Source organism: Pleurodeles waltl, chromosome 4_2, assembly GCF_031143425.1.
Source record: "Pleurodeles waltl isolate 20211129_DDA chromosome 4_2, aPleWal1.hap1.20221129, whole genome shotgun sequence".
NCBI classification, from domain to species: Eukaryota; Metazoa; Chordata; class Amphibia; order Caudata; family Salamandridae; genus Pleurodeles; species Pleurodeles waltl.
In genome coordinates, this window is record NC_090443.1 from 27191672 (window position 1) to 27216165 (window position 24494).

Here is a 24494-nt window from a genome sequence, read left to right on the forward strand (position 1 = left end):
AGAACCACACCAACAGGTCATATCGGGCGCCAGTGGGGTGGCTGGGTGCAGAGGTGCAGTAAGGCATCAGGTGCCCAATCCAATGGTTTCCTATGGGAGTTTGGTCCTCGTGAAGACAGGCTGCAGGCTCTGGCTAGGAAGCCAGTCAGGGACAACAAGCAGGTAGGTAGTAGACCTGGGATGCCTGGGGCCGTAGGTGCACCTGTGGTCCTTTTCTCCTGTGCTTAGGGGCAACGGATGCAGGGGTGTCCTTAGGCATCAGGGTTTCACATCTGGGAGCACTCGTGGCCAGGGTGGTCCAGCTGAGGTCAGAAGTTATGGGTGCAGTGGTTGCTGTGGTTGTCTCTCCACAAGCCTGTGGGGGAGTGGGACTGCATGCAGAGGCTGCAGATGTCTCAGGAGAGTCCAAGATGGGTGAGACTACACTGGGCTCGATCTATGGGCAGCTGGAGACCCGCGTTGGCACTGTTGGTTAGCTTTATCTTGGGTCGTGGACGTTGGGTGCAGTGGTCACTTCTGGTGTCGGGTGTCGGGTGTCCGGGGTCCAGCAGCTGCAGAGCCTTTTCTTTGGAGTTTCTTCTTGCAAGACAAGTCCGCTGCCCACAGGAGACTTGAGTCTTTATTGAAGGCTGAATGATTTGGCTTGTTGTGCAGGATCCTTTGAGGTCAGCCAACAGGCCAGAGGGGCTGGGTCCAAGTAGCTGCTTCTTCTTTTTCTCTTCTGCGGGTGCAGCTCTTTTTTGTCCGGGTCTTCTTAGGTTGTAGAAATCTGAGTTCTAGCGTTTAGTGGTGCAGCCTAAATACTAAATTTAGAAGTGTTAAAGGGAGGACCAGGCAGTAGCCAGGGAGCCGCCCACCTTTAGGCTGACTACACCCTTCTTATGGCCACTTCCGCTGGGAAGTGAGCATAAACCTAACCGTAGTGGCCTAATTCCTTCCAAACAAAGATGGAGGAATTTAAAAAGTAGTATCCAGTTCAGCTCGTCCTCCTTAGGGATGGACTGGCATGAAGTGGGCACTCCTCCTAATTCAACTAGTTTTCCCACCTGTGCTGCCACCAAAAGTGGGGGTCAGTAAACGGGGGTTGGTCATCTCTGCCATCTGGAGGGAACTGGATCACATTACAAAGGCGGCAATGCCTTTGATGCTCCCCGCCTGGAATGTCCATCCTTCCTGGGAAAGGTCACATCTCTGCCCAATGCAGGCTTTTGTCTCAGGTCCTTGAGAGCGCTGGCTCTCACCTTGGGGGTCAGAACTGCACCTGTGGTGGCTGAACTGGTCAGGACCAGTCAGTCAACACATTAGTAGTTGGTAGGTTTTTAGGGGGCACCACTAAGGTGCGCCCTGTTTGCATTTTTTAATAAATCCATCACTGGGGTCAGTGAGGGTTTATTATTCTAAGATATAAAATACCAAACATCCCAGGATTCAGAGAAGCCATCATGTAGCTGGGGAACTCGTAATGACAAGTGTCCAGCACATGCATTTAAAATGGCTTCCCTGTGCACTTACTATGTCTCAGAATCAACAAAGACATAGCAGGGGCATATCTGCTCATGCAGATATGCCTTAACATGTAATATAATGCACCATGCATTAGGCTGTAAGTCCTGCTAGAGGGGTGACTTACATATATTGCATGCAGTGTTTAGGGGACGTGGCACACAGGCTATGTACCATGTTGTGTTTTCAATTTTGGAAGCACCTTGTCACACAGCCTGCAATGGTAGTCTACGTAAGGTTGGAGCTGGGTCCCTCAGAGTGGCAGAAGTTGTGCTGCAGATCTGAGGGGCCCTCTTCAGTACCCCTGCTATTGGTACCAGGGGTACCCTTCACTAGGACTTATTGAGGGCTGAACGCCCTGATCACTTGGGGTTACTTTTTTTAGGGAAGGAACACTGGCACTGGGAACCTGGTTAGCAGGAACCCAGTGCACTTCAGTCAAAGTTGCATGTTAAAAGCAGGCAAACAGTGTGTGTGTGGGTGGGGGTAATGCAACCAGAACCTACCTCCCTACACATAGGTAGTGTGATTCTTGTGATCCTGTGGGCAGTTAATGGATGCTTGGGAGTGCAACTCTGGCTTTTGGACATTGTGAATCTTAGAGTATAGGCACAGTGAGTTTGGAGGCCTGGGTCATGTAAATGTTGTGCTATGAGACAGTCTAGTTGATGTGCAGTGTGTTACGATTCAGAGGCTGCTGAACTGCATGATTCACAAGGAGTTGGGGTTGTCAATCTTTTGGTGTTAGGTAATGTGATTACTGTGGTACTGTGGTTCTTATGGTATTGACCTGGAGGTTTCAAAGGTGCTTGAGATTGCCATTCTGTGGGTGTTGAGAATGTTGATCCTTTAATTGTTGAATGTCATTCTCGTGGTTTAGCAGTGAGGTTAATGGAATATTAAGTGACATGTTTCATTGGTGCTAGTGATGTGATTGTTGAAGTTCAGGTTTTGCACTTCTTGGAGTAGTGAGAGTTGGCCATTTTAGGGTGCCAGATTGTGTCCTTGATGTGGTGGGTGTTGATTCTTTGAGCACTGGTGGTATGATATTTGGGTTACTGGGTGGGCGATTCTTCTGGGTTTGGTTCTTGATATAGTGGGTACTGTGATTCATGGATGATTCTGAATGTGCTAGGTGGTGTTATTATTGGGGTACAGCATAGTGTTATTTTTTCAGTGATGGTCAGTAAGGTTTCTGCTCTGCAGAGGAATGTGATTCCTTGGGTACTCTTAGTACTAATTAAAGGGATGCTGTGCAGTATAATTCTTGGTGCACAGGGAGGTATGCTTAATTGGATTTTGTATGTCACTTTTCTTGGAGTGCTTGGTGGTGAAAATCGAGGGGTGCTGTATGGTGAACAATGTGTGGTTCTGAAACCTGTGGTTTTTTGTGTGTATAGTAGTGTGATTCTTGGGGTACCGAGTGGTGTACATTTTGAGGTGTTGGGTAGTATGATTCCTGGGAAGTTGGTGGCAGTTTTGGTGTGCCTGTTTGTCTATTTCTTGGGTGCTGGAATTTCTGATTCTTTAGCAACCGGGGTGAGGTTGTGAGTGTTTTACAGTGTGGTTGTTTGGGTGCTCAGTGATGTGGTCCTTGGGTTGCTTGATAGCGTGACTCATACTGCTTTGTGTGTCTTACTCATTGGGCTGAGTCGTATGGTTTCTGGAATTCTGGTTCTGGAATTGTACTGTTGGCGATATGATCTTGTGATGTTTATGGTGTAGTGTCCAGGGAACTTGGGAGTGTGATTTTGGAGCAGCCTGCCCTACATCCCGTTTCACTTCACAGGACATTTTGCATGCCTGTAGACACCTTGCTCTTCCAAAAACACTTTACGCACATGGATACATCTGAAGACTTTTGTTCGAGAACAGGAAGACTATGAGCCTTGGAGCATATTTTTGGTTTAACTCCATAACCAGGCCATTAAAAAAGATATCACTCGAATGACTATGGAGTCTGATTGCTGTGTCATATTGTATTTTCATTCCAGACGCTTTGCCACTGCCTGGGGTAAGCATTGAATGCTTGCTATTTGCACCTTTGGAGAGGCAAGTTTACAAAATGATTTACCACATCATCTAGATGGAATTAAATAGTCATAAAAGCTGAAACGCAGATGGTAAAAAACCGTATCTACTTAAGTATACTGCCCAATGACTTCCTACTGTACCAAGTCCTAAAGAATAGGCCTCACATTCTACTTCTGCCTCCTTTCCTTTATATTAAAATATTGGGGGTGGAGGCTTAAAATAGGTTTAAAAATAGGCCCAAACAGATAGAGAGTGATATAAAAGGCAACATGATAGGACCCCTAATAATGGGGGCAAATCACTATATTTGACAGACACTACAATTAGACTTAACATCTAATCCTCGCTTTACCTAAATATGCTATAAATGTCGGCAGGTCCAATAAAACAGTGAAATTTCCCTGGAAGAGTAGTCTCTTGTCTTTTCCATTAGAATCACTGCCACCCTATTTGGGTATAGTGGGCTAGCTGTAGTGTGTGGAACAAGGAGATGTGGTTTGTTAATTCCCATCTCCTTAATTCACTACATTGGGTTCTCTTGGACAATCACCTTCTGACCTCAACTCTTGTCACCCTTTTTTGTTCAAGATTGGGTGTACTTAGAATCAATCTAAAGGCTCTTGGTAAGTTTGTGGTTTAAAAAAGACCTGAACTAGATATATTACCCTGTGGTCTACTCAACAAAATGTATTATGGTGGTAGTAGCATTTGCGTCTGACAATATATGAGGCCCTTGCAGATGATTTTAAGGAAGAAATAAACCCCAAAGGCCTATTCCTAGCAGAGGCCCTCAGCTTGGTTGTGATTTGCACATTCAGGATTAACTGCAGATCTGTCCATACCCTATTTACATCTCTGAAGACCACCTGGTCCTGAAGCTGCTTTATGCAGGACCTCTCTTGTGCTGCAAATCCTCCCTCCCAGCCTCAGACAGGCACCTCTTTCACAACTCACCAAGACCTGAAATAGTGAGATGTGGACTCATGTCTGGTGGCTCAAGGTTTTGCCTTAGGAAGGTAGATGTGAGCAGCAAAAAGGGGACATTTGGCTTCCCACATCAGCTGAGTGCGGACAGAGGGACAAACCACCCAAATGCTAGACAATCCTACACAAAATAGTATTGTTGGGCAACCTAATTTTGAGTTGCTGGGTAATATGATTTTAAAGAAGAGCTCAATATGTGTTTCTTGGGATTTAGAACAGCCTTTTGAGAACTGAGCACCGTGTTGGTTGGGGTGTCGGACTTTTTGATGCGGAAGTACTGCGTAGAGTGTTTCTTGTGGTAATGTCATTGCTGGCCTGGACGTGCCTGGCATCGGGCTTTTCCCCAGGAGGCTAGCAGAATTGGGGCCTGTTTTGGTTACTGAGGTTGATTTAGTTAGCGAGAGCTGATTTTGCAGCAGTGTTGCAAGATTGGCCCCCAGTAAAAAAAATCAATAGGCCAGTCACTTTCTAGCATCCCAGGGGGCAATCTGGTGTGACTTAGTCATCACGAGGACAGTACAGACTGCAGGCTTTAGGGCGGAAAGTGCAATTTGGATGGTATGGATTAAGCACTGTAGTCTGTCTTTCACTTCCACAATGCGGAAATAAAGGACGGACAACAAAGATGGTTGAGGCTTTGAGCTCATGCACAGTCTTGCCTTATATGACCTTAATTTTATGGGCAAAAACCCAGGTCGATTTCTGAGGAATGAATGTGAAAAAATCTTAAGATAATCAATGTCAGCAATTTTGTTTGTGTTTATATTTCCCATGTTTTACTTTATCCAGCATTACCTAATATTGTTAGCTATTTCCAAAATGTTATGTATTTTTTTTTTTTCATGTAGCATGTTACTTTTGCATGGTGCGTACTTCAAACTCAGTCATCTCTAGGTGTTTATAGGGCCCCGATTGAGAGCTCCAGAGTTGAGGCTGAATGCAGTTGAGTTTCTCACAGTGCCTGTCAGGGGATCAAACCACAAAAATGGTTGTTCAATCCTTGGACTCATTGCAAAGAGGACGGACCATTGGTCACATATTCAAGTTGCAGTTTTGATTCTGTACAAATGTGTGTGGATGAGGTACACAACTGTCATATTGATAAGGCAAAAGTAAAAGAAAATGCAGTGCCTAAAGGTGAGTGGGGTGTAGTGTGTTTGGGCATGGTGAAGTGAGAGAGATACGAAGAACTGCATTCAGAAGAGCAAAAGAGGTGCTGAAGAGGAAAGAGGTGAGGAGTAAGATATGAGGATGGACGAAATGTGAAGAAAAATGTGGCATACATGTTTGAAGACCACTTTTATGATGCTTCAAAAATAAACATATTTAATGCACCACTTTTGCCATTTCTTTCCTAAATGTTCTTGCGGTGACACCCTTCAACACATTTGTGCAGTGGTCTAGCTTGCTCACTGTACCATTTTTTTGTGTTCTGTTTAAGAATGTCTGTGGGTATGACTGGGTACAATGCAAGGCTTCAGCCCTTAATGCACTGCAGCCTTTATCACAGCTATCTTCATGGTGGCCCTCTCCTGCATACAGGGGCTGCTGACTAAGTCTTGCGCATGGGCAACGGCCTGATCGGTGCATCAGCTATCTCCTCACACCTCACACAGTGAGTCCACTCAACAGATTCACCAATGGACCTTGCTCACTTCAATGCTTTCCTCTTTCTCACAGGGCATACTGATCTTGGCAAGCAGACAAGCACCAGTGCTCCAGGGCAGATGCTCTTGGATACCCTGGGTGATGTTCCCTCACCCAGAAGGGAGTCTAGCAGGCCTTGACTCCCTGTCCTGGTCACTGTCAGAGGTCTTACAGAGCTTCCCCTCCTCATACAGCCCATTTGCTGCTTGACAGATGACAATGTTTGGGGGTCTAGTTCATTTCCACACACCATGTGATTTAGGGTCTGAGTCTTTGAAGTTTATATTGGGGTTCTGCTTCTTTGAAGTGCATTCTCCTCTGCTCCCTCTTCCTCTTGAAAAGCAGCACAGATGTCTCCGAAGCTGATAAAACCATAACACAGGCCATGAGAATGACTAGATTTCACATGTGGATGTCAGTGATATGTGCATCACACGGTTAGCGCGGGGCTCCCAGCCCTACTCTTTAGGATTCTCTTATCAGCCCCATCTCCTTCCTGAGATGTGCCCTGGCCCCTTTCTCGTGACCTCTCACTGAATCAAAGAGCACTCTTTGAAGTGTACAGGGAAGTCCAGCTTCTCCCTCTCTCCAGTGTGTCCCGGCCAGCTGACAGGAATGCAGCAACCCACAAATCTGTCTGGTGGAATCTCTCTACCTCCCCTCCATGTTTCACCGGGGTCTCCCAAAATGGAATCCAGGGTGCTCCATATATTGTACCACTCACAGGCACACATACACCCAGTGCATGTTTAAGCATACACACACTTCACTGTGCTGTACTCTCAGAGTAATGTACCATTCAGAGGCATACGTCCATCCAGCACCAGCATTTAACATGCATGCAGTGCTGAGCACTGTATTTTTTATGTACAGTGCCACTCACAGACACACGGACACCCAGCACATGCACTCTTTCTGCACGCACTGCCATCCCCATGTATTGTACCACTCCCAGGCAGACATATACCCAGCACATGCATTTATCCGGCACACACTGGTGCACCTCATGCATTGTACCACTCATAGGTACACATATACTTCGCACATGCACTTATCCTGTAAGTACTGCACAGCACTACATCCTTCAGGTACTGTACCACTCTCAGGCACATGCAGCTCCACCACATGCAAACGTCATGCATGCATTTCTCAGTAGTGCATTTTCCTGTATGGCACCCTTCCAGGCACACATAAACCTAGTTCAGGTACACCTTCTGTACTGTGCAGCACTTCACATAAACTCGATGTAGGCAAAGGGTGTTAAGCACATAGCAGTGAAACTTTAAAATTGATTGAGTCTGGGAGTCTCACTCAAGTGACACAAGTTAAACAAGCATTGGCAAAGCCAATAGATCTCATCTATTCAGGAACAAATGGCTTTGGCAATGCGTTTTGCCATATTGTACACAAGTGTGGCTGCTGTTCAGCATGGCTAAAAGTTAGAGGTGTGGAGTGTCAGAGTGGAGTGAGTGTGTAGAGAGTCATAGAGTGGATTTGTTGGAATGCCGTAGAGTGGAGTAGAAGGAGTAGAGTGTCGTAGAGTTGAGTAGTCAGGAGTAGAGTTCAATGGCAGAGAGTGTGAGAGTGGAGTTGAATGGGGTGGACTGAACTGGGATGGGCGGGGTGGATTGGGTATAGAGTGCGGTGGATTGGAGTGGGAACAAATGGATTAAAATGGGTTGGGCGGGTGGATTGGGGTTCAGTAAACTGGAAGGGTAGATTGTATTAGGGCGGGGTGGGTTGGATTGTGGTTGGGTGGATTGCATTGAGGTGAAATGGATTGGTGTGGTGTGAATTGGACTGCAATGGGGTGGACTAGAGTGGAGTGTATCGGATTGGGTTGTATAGGATTGGGGTGGGGTGGAGTGGAGTGAATTGGTGTGAGGTGGATTGGATCAAGTGGGGTGGATTGGATTGAGTGGGTGGATTCATGTGGGGTGGATTGTATTGAGTGTGGTGGATTGGATTGGGTGGATTGGATAGGGGTAGTTTGGATTAGAGTGGGGTGGATTGGATTGGAGTGGGGTGGATTGGATTGGGGTGGGATGGATTGTATTGGGTGGGATGGATTGTAGTGGGTGTGGTGGATTGGAGTGGAGTGGAGTGTGGTTGATTGGACTGGAGTGGGGTGGGTTGTATTTGGGAGGGGTGGATTGAATTGGAGTGGGGTAGATTGGATTGGTGTGGGGTGGATTGAATTGGATTGGTGTGGGATGGGGTGGATTGATTGGAGAGGGGTTTACAGGACTGAAAGAGGGTAGATTAAATTGGTTTGTAGTGAGGTGCATTGGACTGGAGTAGGGTGGAATAATAATGTGGACTGAGGTGGTGTGCGTAGATTAAAGTGGGGTGGATTAGATTGGAGTGAGGTGGATTGGGTAGCGGTGGACTTGATGGGAGTGGGGTGGATTGGAGCGGGGTGGGTTGGATTGAAATAGGGTGGGTTAGATTGGGGTAGGATGGATGGAATAGATTGGACTGGGATTGACTGAATTTGGATGGGGTGGGTTGGATTAGGGTAGAGTGAGGTGGATTGGAGTGGGGAGGAATGGATTAAAATGGGGTGGGATGGATTGGGGTGTGGTGTGGTGGACTGGAGGGGTGGACTGGATTGGGGTGGGATGGATTGGGGTGGGGTAGGGTGGATTAAAATGGAGTGGGGTAGATTGGATTGGTGTGTGGTGGATTGGATTGGTGTAGGGGTGATTAGAGAGGATATTTACTGGACTGAAGTGGGGTAGATTAAGTTGGTTTGGAGTTTGGTGGATTGGACTGGAGAAGGGTGGATTAATGTGGACTGGATTGGACTGGAGGAGGGTGGATTCAAATGGATTGTATTGGAGTGGGTTGGATTGAATTGGAGTGAGGTGGGTTGGGTAGCGGTGGACTTGATAGGAGTGGATTGGAGTGGGTTGGATTGAAGTAGGGTGGGTGGATTGGATTGGGGTAGGATGGATGGAATGGATTGGACTGTGGTGGACTGAACTGGATGGGATGGGGTGGATTGTGGTATGGTGGGCTGGAGGGGGTGGATTGGATGGGGTGAGGTGAATTGTGGGGTGGATTGGAGTGGGGTGGATTGGAATGAGGTGGGATGGATTGGATTGGGTTGCAGTGGATTGGAGTGGGTGGGGTGGATTGGAGTGGATTGTGGGTGATTGAACTGCAGTGGGGTGAGTTGGATAGGGGTGGGTGGATTGAACTGGAGAGGGCTACATTGGATTGGTGTGAGGTGGACTGGGTTGTGTGGATGGGTGGGTGGATTCATTGGAGAGGGGTTTACTGGACTGAAGTGGATTAGATTAAATTGGTTTGGAGTCAGGATTGGCTGGAGTAGGGTGAATAAATATGGACTGGATTGGACTGGAGGGGTGGATTGAAGTGTATTATATTGGAGTGGGGTGGATTCTATTGGTGTGATGTGGATTGGGTAGTGGTAGACTTGATTGGAGTGGGGTGGGTTGGATTGAAGTAGGGTGGGTTGGATTGGATTGGGGTAGGATGGATGGACTGTTTGGACTGTGGTGGACTGAACTGGGATGGGATGGGGTTGATTGGGATACAGTGGGGTGGATTGCAGTGGGGAGGAATGGATTAAAATGGGGTGGGGTGATTTGGATTGGGGTGGATTGGGGTGCAGTGGACTGGAGGGGTGGATTGAATTTGGGTGGGGAGGATTGAATTGGAGTGTCGTGGATTGGATTGGTGTGTGGTGGATTGGATTGGTGTAGGGTGGGATGGATTCATTGGAGAGCGGTTTACGGGACTGAAATAGGATAGATTAAGTTGGTTTGGAGTCTGGAGGATTGGACTCGAGTAGGGTGGCTTAATGTGGACTGGATTGGACTGGAGTGGGGTGGATTAAAGTGGATTGTATTGGAGTAGGGTGGATTGTATTGGAGTTAGGTGGATTGGGTAGCAGTGGACTTGAGTCAGGTGGATTGGATTGCAGTGGGTTGGGTTGGATCGAAGTTGGGTGAGTTGGATTGGAGAGGGGTAGGATGATGGAATGGACTGTGGTGGACTGAACTGGGATGGCGTGGGGTGGGGTGGATTGGGGTAGAGGGGGTGGATTGGAGTGGGGAGGAATGGATTCAAATGGGCTGGGGTGGTTTGGGGTGCGGTGGACTGGAGGGGGTGGATTGGGGTGGGATGGGTTCGATTTTGGTGGAGTGGATTAGATTGGGGTGAATTGGACTGGAGTGGGGTGTATCAAATTGGGGTGTTTTGGATTGGGGTGGAGTGGAGTGAATTGAAATGAGGTGGATTGGATCGAGTGGGGTGGGTTGGATTGAGTGGGATGATTGGATTCAGTGTGATGCATTGGATTGGGGTGGATTGGATGGGGTGGGTTGGATTGAAGTTGGGCAGGTTGGATTGGGGTTGGGTGGCTCAGACTGGAGTGGGGTGGATCGGTCTGGAATGGGGTGGATTGGACAGGAGTGAGGTAGATTGGACTGGAGTGGGTTGTGCTGGATTGGACTGGAGGGGATTGGAATGGGGTGGATTGGGATGAGATGTATTGGATTGGAGTGCGGTAGATTGACAGAGTTGGTTTGGATTGGTGTGGGGTGGGGTGGATTTGATTGGTGTGGGGTGGACTGGATTGTGGTGGATTGGAGTGGGGTTAATTAGGATGGAGTGGGTGGATTGTATTGGGGTGAGGTGAGGTGGATTGGAGTTGGGAAGATTGTTTTGGATTGGGATGTGTTGTTTGGGATTGAAGTGGGGCAGAATGGAGTGGGACAGATTGTTTTGGATTGGAGTGGAGAAGACTGTTTTGGATTGAACGGGGCAGGTTGGAGTTGGGCGGATTGTAGTAGGACAGATTGTTTTGAATGGAGCGGACTGTTTTGGATTGGAGTGGGATGAGTTGGTATGGGGTGGATTGGATGGGAATGGGTTGAGTTGAGATGGAGTGTGGTGGATTGGGGTGACGTGGATTGGATTGGAGTGAAGCGATATGTTTTTGATTGGAGTGGGGCAGATTGGAGTGGGGCGGATTGGAGTGGGAAAGGTTGTCTTGGATTGTAGTAGGACAGACTGGAATGGGGCGGAATGGAGTGGGGCAGATTGGTTTGGATTAAAGTGGGGCAGAGTGGAGTGAGGCCAATGTGAGTGGGACAGATCCTTTTTGATTGAAGTGAGTCAGAGGGGTGTGGGGCAGATCTGAGGGGGAGCAGATTTGTGGGGGAGCAGATTGTGTTGGATCAAAGTGGGGCACATTGGAGTGAGGTAGACGGAAGGGGCAGATTGTTTTGGATTGGTGTGGGACAGATTGTTTTGGATTGCAGTGGGACAGATTGGAGTGGGGCTGATCATTTTGGATTGGAGTGGGGCAGACAGGGTGGGGTAGATGGGAGTTAGGAAACAAGTTAACCGTCATCTTTTGAGAAGGGCACCCAGAGCACTGTGTTTGTGCTGCTTATCTCCTGATGAAGGATGTAGCCTTTCCCTATTATGATGGTAGCACTTTGGGTGGCCCCTCCTTGTCCAACAAGACCGCAATCCGTGAGACAGGCCTATGTCATAGCACACATGCATGTTGCCTATGACAATAAAACTCAGCATTAGGGAATCAGATATCAGTGCATTTTGGGCACTCAGGGAAAGTGTGCACATCCATTACCATGCAGAGGACTTTTCCATCCCAACAGGGTGCTAGGCCATTGAATCTTTGGGGTGATAGTTCTGGTGGTGTGGTTCTGAGGTGGTAGAACTGTGATGTTCTGCATGCAGCTTATTGTATATCCTTAGGTGCTGGGCAGTGTGATACTTGAGCAACTGAATGGTTGGACTTCACTTGCTGACAGCTTCCTTCATCCTCAACTAGTGACAGGTACTTCCTTAAAGTGCTTAATTTGTAAATAAAAAGGTGCCGGTGCTCAAAGACCTCCTCAAACACGCGGCTGCAGCAGTTAAATGTGCGAGCATGGAATACTGAGGCAGCGTAATCCTGAAGCCGTCTTGGGCCTCTCCAATCCATTTACAGCCACTCCCTGTCCCTTCAGTTCACTCTCACAGTATTCTACTTTCTCTCTTTGTGACGCTGTTTCGTTTTTCCCTTCATCCGTCGTTCCCATATGTGTATTTTGCTCGCAGCAAATGCTCGAGGCAGAAGAATAAGCCCCGGCCGTCAAAAATAAGTGCTGGTGCTCAGCACCGGAAACAACAAGCACAAATTAATCACTGCTTCCTTCCTCACCTGACAACAGAATAGTCCCTTCATCTGTCGCCCGTAGTCTTTCTTGCTCACTTGCCCGGAGCTGTCCACATTGTCATCGATTGACATTGCTCCCCTCTCTAACGTGCTGGTAGCGCCTTTCCCCTCTCCACGACCCATTCTGCCCGCTGGCAGCTGACCCTCCCACCTGACGACAGCTGTCCTCTTCACATTTGTGGCGGGTGTACCGTAACTCACTTACTAACTGCTGACCCACTCGCCAGATGACAGCAGCTCACCTACCAACTGATAGACGCCCTTCACCTCTCCTGCCAGAGTCGTCATTAAGATTTTTAGGACGCCACCAATATTGAATTATGTGCTGAAATTTCAAAAATGGGGTCACACGAAAAAACCTGACATATGTGTTGCCCAGGGTCCTCATATTGCTTAAAACGACATCGGGTAGAGAGAGACAGGGCCAGAGACTGACTTAGGTAGAAAGAGAGGTTTTGATGAAGAAAATAGACAGATATGGGACAGAGAGAGCGAAATCCATCATTTTCCCAGGCGGACCCTTGGAAAGTGGGGGCCCTGGGCAAGTGCCCACTTTCTCCACACCTTAAAACGTCTGTGTCCTGCATACAGCCATCCCTCTCCTGCTGACAGCTGACCTCTCTCACCTGAGTCCTCTCATCTGCTAATAGCCGTACCCTTCATCTACTGGTTGATGCATCCCTTCCCCCTCAGTCTGCTTAAACTCTTCCCAGCATACAGCTGCCCCCTCACTTGAAGATAGCCAAGGTACCAGTCACCTTCCCACCGCCGTACCTCTCTTGCCTACTGACAGTCGTATTTCTCTCGCCTGCTGACAGCTGTACCTCTCTTGCTTGCTGACAGTCGTACCTCTTTAGTCTGCTGACAGCTGTACCACTCTCGCCTGCTGACAGCTGTACCACTCTCGCCTGCTGACAGCTGTACCTCTCTCGCCTGCTGACAGCTGTACCTCTCTCGCCTATGACAGCCATTCCTCTCTCGCCTGCTGACAGATGTACATCTCTCAGGTGCTGACAGCTGTACCACTCTCGCCTGCTGACAGCTGTACCACTCTCGCCTGCTGACAGCTGTACCTCTCTCGCCTGCTGACAGTCGTACCTCTTTAGCCTGCTGACAGCTGTACCACTCTCGCCTATGACAGATGTACATCTCTCAGGTGCTGACAGCTATTTCTACCTCTCTGGCAGAACGACGACTCCTCCCCCTCCCAACAACACACACACACTGTTTTATATGCAAACATTTGTTCGCTTTATGAAGAAATGTGGTTAGATTGATCGACCGCCTGGGCCTCCTCCACTGGGACCAGGCCACAGCAGACACCCCGATGGATCAGTCATGCAGGTACCGCACGTCCCACTGCGCACCCCAGCTGCCAAAGAATCGTTCAAGTGGTCTGCAGGCACCCTAAAAATCCCTGCCCTAGAAATAACTCCTGTCCCTACCGCTTAACCCCAATCATAGCCAGCCGCAGCCTCACTCTCGCGGGTGGACGTCAGCCCTTCGCTGCCCGTAGAGAACAACACCTGTCCTTCGTCTTGGCAGATCACCCACCTGACACCCCCGCCAGACCACAATCCCTCATCCGCCTGGACAGTGCTCGGCCCCACAACCCCTGGCAGAGGTCAGCCGCTCATCCCACTGGGCAAGTAGAGCACAGACCCTTCCTCGTCCTGGCAAACTCAGTCCCTCCTTCCCGCGGGCAGAGCTCAATCCCTCAGCCGTCATCGGAGAGCTCAGACCCTCTCCGTAGCAGAGCACACATACTCAGTTATTTCGCCAGAGCTGGGACCCTCGCCTCGTCAGAGCACGCATACTCAGTTATTTTGGCAGAGTTCAGTTCTCGCCGTGGCAGAGCACACATACTCAGTTATTTTGGCTGAGCCCAGTCCCTCGCCTTCGCAGAGCACACATACTCAGTTAATTCGGCAGAGCTCGGTCCCTCGTCTTGGCAGAGCACGCATACTCAGTTATTGTGGCAAATCTCAGTCCTTCGCTCACCTTGGCAGAGGTCGGCCCTTCTGGGAAGGGGCGGCGCTCTCATTCACGCGCTACCCAAGTTCACGGGTTTGGGGTAGCCGCTGTCCCGCTCGCACTCACCTTCCCCCTCGGTGATGAGGGCCTGCGAAGCCATCACCCTGCTTGGGTCCTCTACGAGGTGCCAGGCGTGAGGTGGAAGAGGCCTGTCTCCCTCTGTCCCTGCCCTGGACAGGGTGGCAGCCCTCTCACCCTTCTGAAGCGCCTCGCTGCCTGCTGTAGCAGAGAGTAGGCGCCAGCAGAGCCCGGGAGTGAACTCACAGCGGCCCCGGCGGCTGCTCTGGGCCCGGATCCCTCGTCATGGGGTGGGTGCGGCCCGGGATGGTGTCTGGCCGGTGATGGGACTTGGAACTGGGCAGCGCCAGCACCGGCGGAGCCCAGAAAAGCCGGTTCCACCCGTTTTTTTGGGCGAAAAGCGGGAGTCCGTCCCGGGCGGGGTGCGCTGGGCGCGAGTTTCCGTCCGGATCGTATAGCGCCGAGGGAGGGCTCGAGGTCAGGTCCCGCGCCTCCACGGTGGAGGGAGAGAGGGAGGGAGGGCGCCAGCTAGAGCCAATTAATAATTCACCGCATTCCTGCGTCCCCTGCTCTCACCTTTCCGGCAGTTCCTGCAGGTGCACTCGCCCTCACAGGAACGCTGCGCGCCCTCACTGCCACCGCCTTCACCTTCACTGGAGCTAACTCACTATCAAAGACACCGACTTTACCCTCTGTGCCCTAACCCCACTGCCACTGCCTTCACTCTCACTGGACCTGAGCTCACTCTCACAGAGACCGCCTTCACTCTCACTGGAACTAAGCTCACTCTCACAGAAACTGCCTTCACCCTCTATGGAGCTATCCTCACTCTCACAGAGACTGCTTCACCCTCACTGGACCTGAGCTCACGCTCACAGAGACTGCCTTCACCCTCTGTGGAGCTATCCTCACTCCCACAGAGACTGCTTCACCCTCACTGGACCTGAGCTCACTCTCACAGAGACTGCCTTCAACCTCTATGGAGCTATCCTCACTCTCACAGAGACCGCCTTCAACCTCACTGCCTTGACCCTCACTGGAGCTAACCTTACTGTCACAGAGACCACCTTCACCCTCACTGGACCTAAGCTCACTGTCACAGAGACTGCCTTCACCCCCACCTGAGCTAACCTCACTCTAACAGGGACCGCCTTCAACCTCACTGCCACTGCCTTCACCCTCACTGAAGCTATCCTCACTCCCAGAGAGACTGCTTCACCCTCACTGAAGCTAACCTCACTGTCACACAGACTGCCTTCACCCCCAATGGAGCTATCCTCACTCTCACAGGGACTGCCTTCAACCTCACTGCCTTCACCCTCTATGAAGCTATCCTCACTCCCAGAGAGACTGCTTCACCCTCACTGGAGTTAACCTCACTCCCACAAAGACTGCTTCACCCTCACTGGAGCTAACCTCACTCCCACAGAGACCCCCATTACCCTCACTGAAGCTAACCTCACTGTCACACAGACTGCCTTCACCCTCGCTGGAGCTAACCTCACTCTCACAAGGACCGCCTCTACCCTCACTGGAGCTAAGCTCACTCTCACAGAGACCGCCTTCACCCTCACTGGAGCTAACCTCACTCTCACAGGGACCGCCTTCAACCTCACTGCCTTCACTCTCTATGGAGCTATCCTCACTCCCACAGTTACTGCCTTCAACCTCACTGCCACTGCTTCACCCTCACTGGAGCTAACCTTACTCTCACAGAGACTGCCTTGACCCTCACTGGAGCTAACCTCACTCTCACAGAGACCGCCTTCACCCTCACTGGAGCTAACCTCACTCTCACAGAGACCGCCTTCACCCTCACTGGAGCTAGCCTCACTCCCAGAGAGACTGCTTCACCCTCACTGGAGCTAACCTCACTCCCACAGAGAGCCCCTTCACCCTCACTGGAGCTAACCTCACTCTCACAGAGACTGCCTTCACCCTCACTGGAGCTAGCCTCACTCCCAGAGAGACTGCTTCACCCTCACTGGAGCTAACCTTACTCCCACAGAGAGCCCCTTCACCCTCACTGAAGCTAACCTCACTCTCACAGGGACCGCCTTCACCCTCTATGGAGCTAACCTCACTCTCACAGAGACTGCCTTCACCCTCACTGGAGCTAACGTCACTCTCACAGAGACTGCCTTCACCCTCTATGGAGCTAACCTCACTCTCACAGAGATCGCCTTCACCCTCACTGGAGCTAAGCTCACTCTCACAGAGACCACCTTCACCCTCACTGGAGCTAACTTCACTCTCACAGGGACCGCCTCCACCCTCGCTGCGACCATATTCACCCTTACAACAACCACACTCTCCTTCACTCCTCCAAACATTTCCATACTGGAACAACCTTTTCCATCCATTTAGTCGCATTCGCCCTCAACGGAGCCGTCTACATACTCACCGTCACCACGAATACATACACCCACCACATTTACTCCACGGAAGCAACCCGCACCCGCACTCCAACCACCAAAGCCCTCGCCACGAACCCGTCAGCACGCACTTACTCCTGACTGCTACACAGATACGTGTACATTACGCCCCCCACATACTTCACCCCGGCATCACTGTTACTCACAGTGCAGGCCTCGGAGGCACGGTATTTCTGGCGCACCGACTGACATGCTGTTGGAGGGAGGCCTACTGGGTGGGACAGCCTCAGACCTTGAGTTATCAAGCACCCTCCCTCACCCATCCACTCAGGCGCAGGAGGAGGCTGCGGGCAGGCTGGCGTCAGACACGCACTGCCTGCATCCTCGTCCATGCTTAACGTTGTGGGGCAGTGCTCATGCTCGGCCCACCTCTCGAAGGCCTCGGAAGCTGACTCGCAAAATCCCGAACCAGTTGAAAGATACAGGACAGGAGAGTAAACTCTGGATCTCTCCCAGAAAATCTGGGACGAAAGGTAAACCTAGACCAAAGAAAACAAAACGAGAGCTTGGGGCTTTTGCACTGTACACAGCTCGGATTTCGTGCTCTTCTTGTGGGGTGGGTGAAAGGATGTCACATTGCCTTGGGATGATTGGATGTCGCACAAGCAGGGGATGGGCAGTCATGGCTTTAGGGCGCGCAGGGCGCATAAACGGTGCGGATGCACCTTTAACACTACTCGAACAACGCTCCCGTGGAAGCTCGTCAAGTGCTCTCGATCAATAACAGATGCATTCGACAGCTCTCTGGCGCCCTCTGCTGATAGCGGCTGTGGCCGAGAAGCATCGAGTTCTCAGGCAATGACATCGTTCTGAAGAGATAGCGTGCCTTCAGCCAATAACGGAGGTGGAAGACATCCGTCTGGGGCCCTCTGCCAACAACAGATGTAAGAGCCCCCCGTCGTGTCCTCCCTCAGTCAGGGGCAGATAATACAAGGGGTTCATGTGTTATCAGCCAACGGCATATGTACTGGAACCTCATGCAATGGCACATACAGTTCAGCCCAAGGAACTCTCAGCAAGTGGCACGTGTAATCCAGCCCTCGGATAAGGGACACATAAACGAGCTAGAGGGTAGTTCCTTATGAGAGAGCCCTGGTTACCTTCAGCCATAAGGCCCTCTGAAGAGCGCTCAGGCGACGACACCGGCAGAACAGCCATCAGGAAATGGCACGTGGTGTAATAAAGCCTTCGAGGACCCCAGCTCATGTCACATCTTACATGCCAGGCATGGGACGCTCTCTGTCAGTGGCGCATGAAATAAAGCTCCAGGTAGCCTCAGGTGACCTTGGTCAGTCACTCGCGGGAGGTGGGGGGGATGGGGAGGGGAGGGAAGAAACGAAGAAAGGAGGAGAGGGGGAAGAAGGGAAGCGACTTGAGGAAGATAGAATTGGGGAGGGCTGGGGTAGGCATGGTGAGGGGAGAAAAGAAAGAGTCTTAAACTGTGTCAAAAATAGTCCCGCTGTTAAGTACCAGTACTGAAAACCCCTTACCTGACCAAGAAGTCCTACATGGGCCTAATCTCTGGCTAGAACTGTCATAGGCCGGCATCGTGCCTCAAACTACCACACAAGGAGCTAAGTGCACCCAAAATAGGAATTTAAGAGGTAAGATTTAGCCGGAAGCATCAACCATTTGACCTTGCTATGTCCAGAAGGGTCACAGCCGAATGTCATGCATGGACCTCAGCTGGGTCCAAGATAAACGTAGACATAAACCCCCACGAGGATCGGAATGTGGCCTGCCGGAACAGCCATGTCCTGCAGAGGAGAGCCTAGGGCCCACAGCTCGGCCATGGAAGGTCCCACACGAGCTCACTGTTCACAGCCGATAGAGAAACTAAGAATGTGCACGAGAGGAGGAGAGGAATGTGCACGGATGAGACCAAAGGAGGAATGTGCACGCATGGCCGAGGGGGGAATGCGGGAGATGCTGTTTACACATTCCTCTCTCACAATGATCTGTTCTCCGACAAACCCAATTATACAAGTGAGTCAGTGAACACAGCACCAAGCACCGCCCTGGCGACATGTTACAGGACGAGGTGTCTGCACGCCCGTGTGCACACGCAGCACACACACACAGTGTACTCTGAAAGATGGCTCGCTCAGCGAGTAACCGTGCACACTGGGGCAGACAGAGTGCAAACCTACACGACACAACACCATCACCGGCGAGAGCCGTCTCTGCACACTGGCGACAGCCTCGAATGCGGGGCAGTATCTCCGAGTACACACACTGCACACGTAGGGAGCGTCTGAGCACGCACAGGGCAATCTCTGAGCAGTGGTGCAGCTACTGGATCATGAGCCGTTGTGGAAGGAAGGAAATGCCCTATGGACCCCGGTGCCACTGCACCTGCTGCACCAGTACCTGCATACCAAGTGAAGGGTCTGCACACCGAGGACAGTATTCGTACTCTAAGAACTAACAGCTCACGCTGAGGAGACCGCACGTGTTGAGGGCAGTCTTTACAGGCTGAGGGCATCGGGCGAAATAGCAAATAACCAGACTCTGTTCAAGAGAGTAAAAGGCCGCTTTATTGGACAGGTAAGCAGTTCTGAAACCTTTAACACATTTTAAACAAGCATTTGCAATGCAACGGGTCTTGCGTTTGCTCATGTTAGAGCTGATCGCGTTGTAAATTCCTAACCCGACTTTTCATCTATCGGCAAAAGTGCTTTTATGTAGGTAACCCAAAAAAGTGAAATTAAATGTGTAAAGCGCTCGACTTCTGCCAAGCGAAATCGCGTGGAAAATCGAGAAAAAAGTAGTCCACGATCAGACAGAAAACAGCGAGCCTCGCGTGTTTTCTGTACTTGGTCGCTGCGCTCGAGGAGGGCTAGCCACCAGAAATGGCATGACTTGTGCCTGCCTTCGACTAATGAAAGCAAGCAGATTTTACTAGGCAAGCCCATGAACCAATGAAGGACAATGACGTGACGTCGACAGGGCTCCGAGCCCTTTTCTAGTAACTAAAGTGTCTCGCTGCGAAACGCATGCGCGAGCGCATGCAACGCAGGCTCTACCCTAAAAAAATAATCCATGGCCTCACTAATACAAAACCAGTACTAACACCCCACCCTTAAACCCCCCCTCCAAACAACTCAAAACCTCAGAGCAGTCTTCAAGGCTTCAATCTGACCCAATTCCTTTTCTTTCTTCCACTGACCTTCCCCGTGACTCCTTCGTCGCTCCCTGGTGTCCCCTCTGCCAACCCCTCCTCTGTAGTGACCCCCAATCCTTCCTGCTTACTGCGCCACCAGGAAAAACCCTGATACGGAGTTATTTCCTAACCCACCCCCCAACTTTGTTTAGAAATGTTTTTGAAAATAAGCTGCCGCCAGAGCAGCTAGGCATGGCCAAAATGCCTTGCTGTTATTTCAAGAAAAAGAGCCAACAAAAAAACACTTTCCGATTGCCAGCACCATCTCTGGATACCCAACGTGGATGCTAATTTTTCCCTTCAGATCAAGAAGATATAGTTCGGTCCCCATGAATGAAAGATTCACCCCATCTTGTCTAAAAAACTGAAAGTCTTCCTTTTTAATGTCATGATGCTCTAACCAACCTAACCCCCTACCTTTGCAAAAACGTGACATTTCTATATTCACTTTCCTTCTTGCCCTTTCTACTGCTGTTTATTTCGTCGCCCCCTCCACACCCTTCTAGGCACTAGAGCTGTTACCACCACTTTCATCCCCGACCATGACTTTCCAATGACATGTAAATCCTTCTTCATTTCTTTAATTAAACCCAAACCTGACAATTGTACTAGGTCATTTTCTCCTAAATGGATAATAAGGACATCTGGACAAACCCTGACAGAGACCAAATCTGATAAATAGGGAAGCATCTGTCTCATGCCACCCCTGCCCCACCATTCAATTTGTACTTCATCATTTCTGAAACCTAAATACTTTCAGAATCGCCGTTTGCTCGCTTGCTTCGCTGCCCATTTAACGGACGAATGTCCAACTATCCAAATTGACATGAATGTTACAGTCGGACCGGCTTTACAACCTGAAATGAGAAAAAATTGTTAGGTATACCGTACATGTTAGGCCTCTTCAAGATCCCTAATATAATGAAAACAGCAATCAGATGTCCACCTCCCCATTTTCTTCACATCTTTGATTGAAAATCCCAATCTCGCTGCTTCAGATGCTGCGCCTATACGAAAAGAGTGTGTTCCAAAGCGAAAAGGATCCAAACCTACATAACAGAGTGCTTTCCTCCAAACCCCCAACACTTGTACTGCTGTAAGTCTTGTACCATCTTGATGACTGAATACAAAACCCAACTCACCTCCCTTAAGTTCTTTAAAACAAAGCCTATTATCCACCGGGCATACTATACCTCCAATACGCCGTAATGACACAGTTGTGCCTTTTCTCTTTTGATCTGTCTTTGATTGTACAAGAAATATTCGAACACACTCACCAGACACTTTGACATGTTCTTCCCTCAGCCCAGACTCCTGGTTCGTTCCTACTAACTCAGATATTCCAAAAGCTCCAAAAAACAACCATGACATACATACCTTGAACAATGTACGTTCAAAATATGAAAAATATACTTGCCCCAAACCTTTTAATAACTTTACCAACACCTTCATTGAAATAGGATCCCTGTTTGGGCAATTTGACTGCTTTTCTTTTGCCCATCCCTGTAGTAATCTCGTACCCATTTCCCCAGCTGAAGGCTCATATCCCCAGAAGAACTTGCTGTAGAAACTCAAACCAGCCAATTTACCAGAAATAGTTGTGGGCGTAATTTTCTTTTCAATGTTCTTCATTATGAAAGATACCACATCATTTCTCCTTTGTAAACTGCCTTGTTCATCATGAGGCCTGTACACTGCCCCTGTGCTCAAGAACTCCTCCTATGCTCTCCTGTAAGCCCTTTTAGTGCTCTCTGCTAAAGACTTCTCAATCAAAGTTAGCATACTCAGTCTGCAAGCTCCCATACCGCCTTTGGGACCTGTGTTTTCAGTAAGTCTGCTCCGGGCGCCAAACCACGGAATCTCAGCCACTGCGAACGAGATAATGCATCTGCTACATTTATGTTCACGCCTGGCACATGCTTGGCTCTGAATACGATATTAAACATCAGGCCACCCAGCATAAATCTTTGTAGCATTTTTAAAAGAAAACTGTAATTGACCCACTGACCGTTTACCAAATCTACCACTGTCTTGTTATCTACATTAAAAGTAACAGGTCCTTTCCCCACACTGCTAAAGCAACTAACAAAGGAAAAAATTCAAAGAAAGCAATACTTATTTTCTCTTTTAACCATCTTTCTGGCCACTCTTCTGCACACCATCTTCCATCCCAAAACACCACAAATCCTTTCGTAGCTGCTGCGTCTGAAAAAATATGTACTGTCCAAACAAAATCTAAGTCAGGCAACCACATGGTTATCCCGTTAAAAGCTTTAAAAAAAAGTTCACCAAACCACAAAATCCGCTCTTAAGGCAACTGTGACTCTTACTCTTTGGTGTGGCAAACTGACTCCTGACATCGCAAAACCAGGCCTCCTGCAGAAAGATCTACCTGCTCTCACAATGTTACAGGCAAAATTAAGGAGGCCCAACAGTCGTTGTATTTGAATCAATTGCAACTTAGTTGCATGAATTGCTTCTTCCAAAGCCTCCATAATCTCCCTTGCTTTCTCTTGAGGTAGCCTGGCTTCCATTTTTACCGTATCAAATTCAATCCCCAGATAGACTAAACAAGTGCTAGGACCTTCAGTTTTCTCCTGGGCTAAAGGTATCCCTAAAGCCCCTGCCATGTCCTGAAACTGTTGCAGCACAGCTGCACAAACATTGTCCCCACCTGCATCTGCCAACAAAAAATCATCCAAATAGTGTGTTATAAACTCATTACCGGTTAAATAAGTAAAGCACCACTGCAAAAAAGTGCTGAAACATTCAAACAAGTTACAAGAAGTAGCACAACCCATTGGTAACACCTTGTCAACATATAATCGATTCTCAAACTGGATTTCCAACAACGAAACATCCAAAGGATGACACTGGGTCATAAATCAAATCATAAATCACCCAAAAGGCCATCCATTAGGTCATAAATTAAACATACAGACACATTTATGTTAAATCATAAAGTCATACTTCATCCTACATCATCAGTCCGGCATTTATTGCTGACGGCTGGGGTCCTTAAACTGGAGCTTCACTGTCTATGCGTATTGATGGTATTCCACCATCAATTCTTTAGGCCCAACTTGCTACCTTGTTTATTTGGTGTGGTCTGCCGACCGGCAGACTCAGGCTGCGAGTGATGTGTTCTGTGACCCCTTCCCTCTCTGATCGCCTTACCCTGCCCTGAGGCATCCCAAGGGTAACCACCCTGTGGTGGCTTTTCAAACTTGTTAAGCTCCATTCAACTGCCTCCTTTACCCCGACACCTCATGTGGGCTTACATCCTCTGGCAGCTCCACCTTTGTCAAGTGTTCCTTCGACTGGCAACCAGCAAACGCCATGGCTGCCTATAGGTTGAATGAGAATACCTCCAGCCCTTCGTCTGATAGATTGCTTTGTGAAATATTCCTGGTGTCTCAGATTGATTAGGCTATGCTGGATAGCTTCCCAATCGTATGCCTGCAAAACGTTACCCCTGCCACATTGAGCTTTTTCTCTGGATTTCTTTTAGGGCGCTGGTGGACCAAGCTCCCCTCCATTTTTGCCTGGGCGCAATTTCATATCATAAGAAGCTGGCACTGCCCAGTAGCCTGGAAGTTCTAGTTAAATTGTGCCTGATGCCCTCCAGAAGTTTCTCCCTACCCAATTGTGCCAGGTCATTTCCGCTTAGGTGCACTACCAACAAATCAGGCTCCTTTGGGTAGTCCTTGTACAGTCTCTTCAGCCTATCCTCTAGCTTTTCCCAGCGCATTCCAGGTGTTCCCACCCATCTTATTCTCGTGCTGCCCAACCTGGGAAACCATGCCCCCCCTCTCCCCGGGCCCACAACTCTTCAGTTCTCTGATTGAAAGAGTGTCCTACCATCCACACCTTCTTCCTCCGTTCACCTAGCAAGACAAATGGTGACAGGTTGGTGCCAGTTTCGGTTGTGTGTGTGGGGGGGGCTGCTGGAGGGGTATATGTTACGGTCCTCCTTCTTGCAGGAGTCTCAGATAGCGTCTGTAATCACAGATTGCTGGGGTGAAAAAAAACTGGTGAAAGAAGTGTCACTTGTGAAGACAGACCCTGTAACTGTCTATGCCACAAGAGTAACCACCCTGTGGATGCGTTTGGATTAACTGTTAGCTGTGGCTGTCTTTCTTTATGTATTACTACACCAACAAGTGCTTTTAAACAAAGATTGTAATTGTGTAAATTGGTGTTCTTTCACTTGGGGTGGACTTCTTTCACCTATTTGGTGTTTGTCACCAATGCAACTCTGTTTATTTTAGAAAATAAAGAAATATGATTTGAATCTATATGACAGCTCAAGTAGTGGTTGCTATTTACGTACGTTAGACAGATTTGTAAACTGTCTTTATTGTTGGACCACAACGGTTTCTTGAGTTTAATCATTCAACAGCAGTACTCCCTGCCTGATCATATATTTGGGACAAGTGAGTTTCACATAAATGTT

The 24494-nt window shown here is 49.2% G+C and overlaps 1 protein-coding gene and 1 long non-coding RNA gene across 7 annotated transcripts in view; one reads left to right on the top strand and one right to left on the bottom strand.

Moving 5' to 3' along the window:
• Positions 1–17110, bottom strand: part of PALM3 (paralemmin 3) — a 164598-nt gene extending 147488 nt beyond the window's left edge. For 2 of the 4 annotated variants that reach the window (XM_069230460.1, XM_069230459.1), the window contains exon 1: positions 14489–14914. In XM_069230460.1, the coding sequence (XP_069086561.1) occupies positions 14489–14522 (34 nt within the window). In that variant the 5' untranslated portion in view covers positions 14523–14914. Of the gene's footprint in view, positions 1–14389; positions 14448–14488; positions 14915–17021 lie in introns of those variants that run through there. The other 2 variants (XM_069230457.1, XM_069230458.1) reach the window with 2 other exon arrangements.
• The window catches only part of LOC138292088 (uncharacterized), a 41365-nt gene that overhangs the window by 4197 nt on the left and 12674 nt on the right, over positions 1–24494 (top strand). Inside the window, exon 1 of one of the 3 annotated variants that reach the window (XR_011202585.1) lies at positions 13644–13732. The exons of 1 other annotated variant lie outside the window; for it this stretch is intronic. This is a non-coding gene — a long non-coding RNA (uncharacterized lncRNA). Of the gene's footprint in view, positions 1–13643; positions 13733–18989; positions 19423–24494 lie in introns of those variants that run through there. One more of the 3 variants, XR_011202583.1, reaches the window with a different exon arrangement.